At 43.5% G+C, this 10,144-nt stretch overlaps 1 protein-coding gene across 1 annotated transcript in view; it reads right to left on the bottom strand.

The window, feature by feature from the left end:
• Positions 1-283, bottom strand: part of LOC109844615 (transmembrane 9 superfamily member 7-like) — a 6,556-nt gene extending 6,273 nt beyond the window's left edge. Inside the window, exon 1 of the mRNA XM_020413727.1 lies at positions 131-283. Within this exon, the coding sequence (XP_020269316.1) occupies positions 131-241 (111 nt within the window). The 5' untranslated portion in view covers positions 242-283. The remainder of the gene's footprint in view (positions 1-130) is intronic.

Here is a 10,144-nt window from a genome sequence, read left to right as displayed (position 1 = left end):
AACTTTCAACAAAAACAAATGCAAGAGCACGAAAACCCCAGATCTCGAAGAGAACATAGAATAAACCTTGAAACCCTAGCAGATCGGCAGGTGATTCGATTGAAAATTAGCAAAAAGAAAAAAAAATTACCTTTTGAAAATCGCGAGGAGCGACGCCGGGGAGGTAGAAGGCAGTGGATGAAGGCAAGATGAGGAGGAACGAGAGGAGGAGGAAGGCGGTGACGCCATTGAGATCTCTCATCTCGAGCTCAAATGAAGAGTAGCGAAGAAAAAGAGAGTACGGTGTTTGGGGTTAGAAAAAGAATAAATTTTCACCGTAGACCCGAATAGGATTTTAATTACCAAAATCGACTGTTTTTTTTTTAATTACCAAAATCGATCCGTTTTATGTCACGTAGGATTAATCTTGTTTCCTAATTAGTCGGGGTTGGCAACCCCGACTGTTTAGGAATTGTTAAACCGTAATTAGAAGCCTTAAAACCTGATTAGTTAGGGTTTAACAACTCCTAAACAGTCGGGGTTGCCAACCCCGACTAATTAGGAAACAGGATTAATCCTACGTGGCATAAAACGGATCGATTTTGGTAATTAAAAAAACAGTCGATTTTGGTAATTAAAATCTAATTTGGGTCTACAGTGAAAATTTATTCGTTAGAAAAACGTTGGAGGTAGTGTTGCAGATAAGTCCAAATAAAAAATGTTGGAGGTAGTTTTGCAGATGAGTCCAAATAAACTTCTTCCTATACTACCAACAGCTTATCTTTTTCTTAGGGCTTGTTTGGATTGAGGGGAATGAGGGTGAAGAGAAGTTAGGGGAACCATTCACCTCCATTCACCTTGTTTGAGAACACTTAGGAGGTGAAGTTAATTCACCCTAGTTCCCCTTGGTTCACCCCCTAATAGTATAAAAATTGTTACCCCCCAAATTGGGGTGTAACCAAGGGGAAGGGAATTCCCTTCCCTTTCCTTCCCTTCCCTTCACTCAGTTTCCCTTAACTTCTCTTCACCCCTACAAAACCAAACAGGCCCTTAGGAACTTATTAGCAATTCTAAAGGTTTGAGGGATTAATAGCTAAATAGCCCAAGTGAATAGTAAGACTTACATTAAGGTTTTTGACTCTACTTGCTCCCTAGGATATTAAATTTGTTTGTGCTTATATTGTTAGACTATATTTTGGCTCTATGTATCTTCTAAGTTATTGAATTTATATCCTCATCACCGTCTGAACTATTAAATATGTTTATTGTCAAAAAGATTATTTCCTCCATAAACTATTGGTGAATTTCCAAGTTTCCTCCTAAAAGTGGTAATTTATCTATTTTCCCTTTGAGTGGTGCTAGGGACACCCTTAAACCACTATAGAGAGAGATGTGGTTGGGAGTGTGGTTTAAATGTGTGCCTCTAACATTTCTATTTCCGTTTCAAATTATGTTTGTAATTTAATGTGATTATTTTATGAGTCTATAGTCAAATATTTTATAGATGAAATACATAACTTTTTTTTTGTATTTATTCATGAGTTTTTATTAGTTTTTCTCCTTTTTCTCCAAACTAAAACTTTTAACTATGCTCCCCGAAAACATTTTACCTTTTAACTCTTTTATGAATTTAAAATTTATTTTTTAAATATTGTAATGAAAAAATGCCAACAAAACACTATCGCGTCATTAATCTGTTAAATATTTAATTATAGGCTCACAAAATGATCACATTGGGTACATGCACCTAATTTAAAGACGAAAATAAGCACATTGATACTTCAAGAGACAACTCATAGTTTGTGAATACTTGGGAGAGATGATCATTTCGTCGATATGTTTCTGCTTACCCACTAAACTATCATCTTTAGTATATAGTTATCCCTTTATATTTATTACTTTGCTGCTTACAATAGGAAAATAGCAAACTAAAGATAAATATAAGACCGAAAATAGTTAAGAAGAAGAGCATAAACGAATTTAATAGTTATAAGAGACGAGATGAGATTAAAATAGTTCAGGAAGAATATGCAAAGATAAATTTAATAGTTCAAATGAGAAAGATGAACCGAAACCATTGTATAAACTCTGTAAGCCACTCTCGTCGATGGCTATGACCTAAGAAAAATGTATTTAATAACAAGTATTTTGGGCTGTCCTGCGTTATCTCGATGTAGAATTTTCAACTTTATTTATAGTATAGAAATCTATTATGTAGTTAGTTCTAAGATTGTAAATTCGTTTTCGTTCAACACTTTCGAACCGTTGATTTCGTTTTCGCTTCCCGATGACTGACCCAAGCCCTTTTCAATCGTCAGTTCCCCATCTCGAAAGAACCCAAGCCCTTTTCAATCGTCTTCAACCTCGTCCCCAATTTTCTCCTCCGCCTTCAGCCTCACTACGCCTTCAGCCGCCGACCGAAGGGTGCTCCTCCGCCTTCAACCTCCTTCATCCGCCGGAGGACAAAGACCCCTCCTCCTTCAACCTCCTCAGCCGCCGACCGACAACGGACCCTCCTCCTTCAACCTCCTTCAGCCGCCGACCGAAGGGTCCTCCTCCTCCGCCTTCAACCTGCATCAGCCGCCGACCGACAACGGCCCCTCCTCCTCCATCAGGTTCGACCTCTTTCCATTTTCCTATTTTTTTAAGGTTTTTTCCTATTTTTTTAAGGTTTTCGTGCCTTCAATTAAGTGAGAATTTGATTTCAGTTATGGCCATTCCTTTAAATTCTGTTCTTAGTGATTTCAGTTTGAGAATTTGATCAGAAATTGTATGTCCTATGTCCATAGCTTTTGGTTTGATTTCAGTTTGAGAATTTGATTTCAGTTATGGGCATTCCTTTAAATTCTGTTGTAGTCTGTTAGGTGTGAGAAATTAGTGAGGGTGGGCCTCAAATCATAAGGAGATTGAATTTAGTGAGGGTGAGAAATTAGTGAGGGTGAGAAATTAGTGAGTTATGGGCATTTCAGTTATGGGCATTCCTTTAAATTCTGTTGCATTCCTTTAAATCCTGTTGTATGTCCCGATGGCTTGATCTTTCTTGGCGAATCTCTGCAATTGTAGCTGATAACTTTTTGATGAATCTGATATTTCTCGCTTGATTTTGATAAAGTTGGCAATTTCATGTATATAGTTGGCAATTTCATGAATTTGATCTTTCTTGGCGAATCTCTGCAATTTAATGTATATAATCTCATATTTCTTCTGCAATTGTGTAGGCTGTCTAAAAATCACAATGGATAGCTGAGTCTCCATCGAACACTGATGATGGAAGTTACAATCTGGCGACTTCTAGAAGGCTACAATTCGAAGATTTTCACATGTCAAAGAGTTAAAGCAAAGATTACAAAATGACAGTCTTTAGCAATACTCTGACAGAAAGGATTACAAATCGACGATCTCTTCAAACCAAGACGTGGAAGTCCTCCCCGCGTATCATCATCAAGACACTACACCGATTCAATCACCTACGCCGCTTCAACAGTTATAAACACGAATGCAGCTTCTTATGTGAGATGATTGATCTTGATGGCTGCGACAACAACATGACTAATATTATATTAGCAACCATTAGAGGTACTGATGAGCAGTGTAATGATATTCGACACACTCAGTGGAGATCATGACCTGCAGTTGATAGAGCGTTATTGAGATGCCTCAATTGTCACAAATGGCCTGAATAAGACCTTCTTTACTGGTCATTGGTGTCGTCCATATATAAAGACAGAGAAATCTAAATACTACAACAATCAACAGCTAGAACGCAGCTCCAATCGCTGCCAAGCACAGCTCGAACGCAGCTCCAATCGCTGCCAAGCACAGCTCGAACGCAGCTCCAATCGCTGCCAAGCACAGCTCGAACGCAGCTCCATCGCTGCCCAACGCAGCTTATCAATCGCTGCCCAACGCAGCTTATCAACCGCTGCCCAACGCAGCTTATCAACCGCTGCCGACGCAACTCATCCATCACTGCCCAACGCAGCCCGTCAGTCGCTGCCAAACGCAGCTCAATCACCGCCAGAACGCAGGTCAAGGTTCTGACTCATTCAAACGTGATCGTAACAACTTCGAAGCTGTTCTTCACCCACGATTTGAGGAGTGGCTTTAGTGGGTTGTTACACCCGACTAATGGGGTAACTAAACCCCCATTTAGGCGCGGATTATGGGGGCAGTTACACCCCTAATCCCCCTATAAATAGCAACAAACTCAACAGAGTAAGGGATCTCCTTTTTGGATTGGGGGGAGATCGGATTTTGGATAATCAGATCAAGGGCGGATTTTTGTTGAGAGGATCTTTCAGGCGAGGAGAAGATCTTTCGATCAAATCTTCCAGAATCAGAAAAAGGAGGATTGACTCCTTACACAGTCTGGGAAATCAACAAACGGAGGATCTCTAAACCATCGATATTTGGCTTATCAACCGAATTATTTTCGGTTCCAACAACTCTATCATTAGAGTTTGTTACTTGTTCTGAATCACAAAACTCGACAAGAGTTATCAACCGGCCAAGACAGTTGTTCCAGTGAAGTATAGATATTCGGATCGTCAACGAGAAGCAAACTCGACGCAAGCATTCGAGGGAGGCATCTCATCGCTACCGTGAAGAACCCAGAATTAAACAAAGGGGAGAATCCAGATCATTCTCTTCTCTTTTGTAACTAGGAATCCAAATTGTAATCGAGAGTTGAGAGAGTTGTAATCATTCTTTTTCTAAGCAGTTAGAGAGAATAAAATCAAACGCAATTCTTTCCTTATATTCTTTTTATTACAAAATTTCCCACAAACAAAAGATGGCGACTCCGCTGGGGACTAGCTTCTCTGACGAAGAGGTGGTGGCGCAATCCGACGTTCACCTCACTGGAACAACCGTGGAAACCTTGGTCGTGGAATTTGACCAAGCCAAATACGAGGAGGCTCTCTCTTCCGGATCGCTCAGCCCTAAGGCTAGGCGAGATGCTTGTAAGAGCTCTAAAGAAGTCTTAACTGCTGTTGAGACGCCAAAGAAAGTCCTCTCCTTTGGCCAAAGCCTCAAGCTCGCTCTGCAAACCGAAGATCACACGCCTATGTCGACACAGCGTGTACTTGGTTGTAAAAGGCCTATGACAGAGATAGGCACAATCAACGCCGGTGTTGCTGATACTAAGGCTTTGAAACAAGCCAAGAAAAACGCTGCTCGACGACGAAGAAGGTCCATCCGACGAGCACACCTCCGAGAAAATCAATCCCGAGTCCAACGCAAGGATTGCGTCTCCGAAGATCTGCACAAGCATTGCGTCCATACTCCAGAACGCACACTTCGAGGTAATGAATCCAATTACAAACCTCGGGTGATTCAACTTAAACGCGACCCTCAGTGGTGCGTTGTCCAATCAAAACACAGCCCTGTCAAGGGAAAACAAGCACCTCAAGAGTGCGTCCAAACAAAACAAGACCCTAAAGGGTCTGTTCCTTCAACTAAACGCAGGCCAAGGCCTAGTGTTTATAAATCAAAACGCGACCCTCACGCTTCGACGCCCGAATGCAATAGGGTCCGTCAGGTTCAACAAGAACCAATTTCACCCACTCAAGAACAGGGAGTTTCATCCCCGATGAAGAACTGTCCTCGGGTCTCAGATTTGCGAGAGTTGCTTTCCAGAGAAAAGCCAACGCAACGAGCAGCCCATCCATGTCATTGCGAACGGCTTATTTCAACAGTCCTTTCCGAATGTCACTGTTGTATTCCTGAACCTCGCAGATCTGTATTCGACAGATTGACTGACGTCGCAAGACCTACCAAACGACGACGTCAAAAGAAGAAAGTTTCTGAAGCTGAATACCCTCAGGTTACCATCAACATGACCAGTAGAGGAAAAGCCCCGTGTCCCAGTTCCGATGAATCAGAAAGAAGCCATTCCCCGACCGTTCGAGAAATTTGCGACGAGTTCGAAGGGGTATATCGACATACCCGGTCACGGACTGGAGCTATCCGCCCGGTTAATTACCAAAGGTTAGCCCAAGGGATTACGACAAGTGATGAACATTCGGCAATAGCTGAATCTCAATCTTCAAGCTCTGTTGGAGCACAAAAAGTTTCTGTTTACATGACGACGAATCCCGAGGACATAGCTAAAAGAGTGGATGAACATCATACCATGCTCCAGGCACAACAGGAGACACTTCTCCAATTGAAGGATATGTTCGTCCAATTTCTCGCTGAAAAAGGGCAAAAACCCGAGTCTTCCCGGAGGACTACGTCAAAAGGAAAGCAGAAGGTGCACGAACACTCAGATCGTGAGACTCACAACTTAGATTCTTCTTCTGACAATGAGAAGGAGATGGAAAAAGAACTGTATCCTCAGTCAACCAAAGTAGACGAGCTAGAAGCCCGCCTTAACGCAATGGCCAACAGGAGCGAGCTTCGCGAGGAAGGAGTGATACGACCCTACCCTGCAGAATGGGATACGGCTCCCTACCCACCAAAGTTTAAGGCTCCAACGCTACAACCTTTCGACGGTACAGGGTCACCAAATCAGCATATCTACTACTTCAAGTCTCAAACAGGAGATGTGGTAGCCAATGATGCCATTCTGACGCGCTTGTTCATCGGCACTCTTAAAGGGGTGGCCTTTGAATGGTTTATGAAACTGCCTGCTGGATCTATCCAGAAGTGGGTAGATTTGGAAAGGCTTTTCTTGGCCAGATTCTTCGAAGATGACACAGAGGTTTCGGTTCCTACTCTTCTCGCCACAAAGCAAAAGAAGGGAGAATCTATTAAAGCCTATGTGGAAAGGTTCCGTAGCATGGCATTGCGATGCCCATCAGGTATGACCCAATCAACTCTAGTTGAAACTTGCAGGCACAACCTGCAGACTCAGCTCCTCGCCCAGATGGGAGTAGCAGAATGTCGCTCTTGGAGACAACTAGTTTCACAAGGGGAGCAAGCTGAAGAGATTGTCGCTCAGATAAAAGCTGAAGAAGAGCCACAACCCAAACCGCAGCAACAACGCAATCAGAACAATGCCCAGCGGTCTAAGGGAAAAGAGACTTTAGCAGCTGACTACACGCAAGTCCCACCGCCTACTAAGCAAGGCAAGACGCCCAATCAGCAAAGAGCACCCAAGCAGTATTCGTTCAAAGAAGAGCATGTGGACACTCTGTTCCAACTACTTCGGAAGAACAATAAATTGCAGCTCCCCGAAATCAGAAAGCCAGATGAAGCAGGGAAGATAGATGACCCCAATTACTGTCGCTATCACAGGTTCTTGGGACATCCTACCAGAAAATGCTATGTGTTCAAGGACATCTTGCAAAATTTGGTGAATGCTAATGTACTTACTCTGAAGCCGGAGCAGAAGACTGTATCTACTAACTTGATTGCGGTCCAATTCGGTGATTTTCCTCCTGTAGCTGCTGCAGACGGTGTCATCCCAGTCCGTAAAGGGGAGATGCACCTGAAAAACACCGACTTACACAATCAGAAGGACAGGGGGTTGGTACCCCTCACAATTTCCAAAGGAGAAATCATGTGGGTCCACCCTGATCTAGTGGAGGACCAACAGTGGACGAATACCTGGTCCAAGAAGAAAGGAGGCAAGGCTAAGTCTTCTAACATGATTAGCCCCTCCGTTACTGAGAATGATGACCACCTCAAAACCCTTACAGATTCAGAAGAGGAGAGGATTGCCCTGGCAGCATATCCGGGAGATCACCCTGGCACTCGGTCTGGAAAGACTTACTTGAAAGACTACGGCCAGAATGCTCAAGAAGTCGAGGAACAGCCCCAAGACGCTGGAGGTTCTGTCCCGAAGAAGCCAGCGGATAAGGGGAAACAAAAAGAACTCCGGTTCAACAGGAATCTCCACCAGGAACACGGGGAGTCGAGCAATCCATTCCAATTCAATGTCATGGCGCAACTGGCCAACATACCGGCCAGGATTACTCTATACGAGCTCCTGAGGTTGTCCAAAACCACCAAGGAAGCTCTCATTGAGGCATTGAAGAATACAGAGAGCTTCATCACCCAAGTCATTCCAGTTCCTGAAGCTTCTGATGATCAAACTTGTCTGCAATGCCTGCAAGCGGCGAGAAGTCTACCCTGCATATCATTCACACAAGAAGACATGCAGGTCAAACACGAACATGACCGACCACTGTACTACACAGGGTATATCGGATCTTCTGAAATCAGTCGTGTCCAGGTTGACCCGGGCTCCGCACTCAGCATTATGCCTTACAGGGTCATGCAGGTTTTAGGGATTCCTATGCATCGGTTGCACACTACCCAGACCACTATCTTTGGTTTCAACGCCAACAGTACTCGACCCCTAGGGAAGATCAAACTCAGGTGCCAGATCGGAGATCTTAAGTCTGAAGTAGCATGCTACATCATAGATGCGGACACGTCCTACAATCTTTTGCTAGGACGACCATGGATACATGCAAACCGCATTGTCCCGTCTACCCTACATCAGGTCATGAAATATGCTAATGATGAGGGAGAAGTTCGAACCCTGATTGCGGAAAAATATCCTTTCCGAGGGGTAGAAAACTTTCACACCGACTCTGTTTTCTACTTGGAATCTCAGGAGAAAGAAGATGTTGACAGTGGCAATGAAGCTGATGTCGAGCCAGATCCGCAAGGGAATTGTCCATGGGAGTTAAACTTTGATGTAATTGGTTCAGTCGAGAACAATAATAATGTACCGAGTGAGGGCGAATGGTGCATTAATGAAGATTTTATTTTGGCGTACTTGTCTGATGAATCCTTTAAAGTTGGACAAATAGTAAATGATCGTGATGCAGGTACCCACTCATGGCACGCATTGTGCACAGAGGCATGTCTAACAATGCCAATCAAGTCATCTTTCGCTTCCAATGAAGAAGTGGAAGACGCACAAAAGGCTTTCTACAAAGTCCCGTCCAAAAGGAAAGGGCAGAAGCCGATCCAGTTCGGCAGAGTCAAACCCGAACAACTTAAGCGAGGAAGTTCAGAGGAAGACGATGGAGTTCCTCAGTTTCATTATCACGAACCCAATTCCATCCAATTGATGAAACGAATGGGGTATAATTTTAATGAAAAACAGGGTCTGAATTTCGGGAAAGGTAGACGAACCCCAGTCCGAATGTCTCTAGCCCCTGAAGGAAAACCTCAAGATTATTACCACAAAACCAGAAGTGGTTTAGGTTATGTCACAACTCCCTCCGCCTCAGAAGATGAAATCAGTAATTATCTGGGCCAAGATCATTCATCCAGAATATCTTCCTGTGAATCTGACGTCAGTGTTGGACCCTTCTTTAAGAGTCTGACTGTAAACATGACTTCAACCAGTCATCCGGATGAAGACGCAGGGGGTGATGAAGAATTAATCGAATTCACCGACGATCCTTGGATCAAACGCCTCAACATCTTATGGGACATGTGTTTTGAACAACGCGAACCACCCACTGAAGATAAAGTGATCCAGATCAACATAGGAGACGAATCCAACCCCAAACCTATCTTTATCGCGGAAGACTTATCATCATCCGAAAAAGAGAATCTTATATCTCTCATCCGAGAGTATATAGATGTCTTCGCCTGGAATTATGAGGATATGCCCGGCCTTGACCCAAAGGTCGCTATGCATCGTCTCAACATCGATCCGGATGTAAAACCCGTTAAACAACAACAACGCAGGTTTCGTCCAGAGATCATGGAATCAATCGAGTCAGAAGTTAAAAAGCTTATAGACTCAGGTTTTGTCAGGGAAGAACAACACCCAGACTGGGTAGCCAACATTGTTCCAGTTCCCAAGAAAAACGGTAAGGTCCGGATATGCATTGATTTCCGCGATCTTAACGCAGCTTGTCCAAAAGACGAGTTTCCTCTTCCTATTACTGATGTCATGATCGACAACACTTGCGGATACGAAAGGATGTCTTTTATGGACGGATTCTCTGGGTATAATCAAATCAAGATGCACCCAGATGACGAAAAGCATACTGCCTTTAGAACACCGCTGGGGGTGTATTGCTACACAGTGATGCCCTTCGGCCTGAAAAATGCAGGTGCAACTTATCAACGTGCAATGAACACGATCTTTCACGAACATCTACGAAAGAAGATCGAGTGCTACGTTGATGACATAGCAGTAAAGAGTCAATGTAAAGACGATCATCTTGCAGATCTGAAGACAATGTTCGAA

Source organism: Asparagus officinalis, chromosome 6 (assembly GCF_001876935.1).
Source record: "Asparagus officinalis chromosome 6, Aspof.V1, whole genome shotgun sequence".
Classification (NCBI taxonomy): domain Eukaryota; kingdom Viridiplantae; phylum Streptophyta; class Magnoliopsida; order Asparagales; family Asparagaceae; genus Asparagus; species Asparagus officinalis.
The sequence above is the reverse complement of the archived record's forward strand: the minus strand, read 5'-3'. Positions and strand labels throughout refer to the sequence as shown.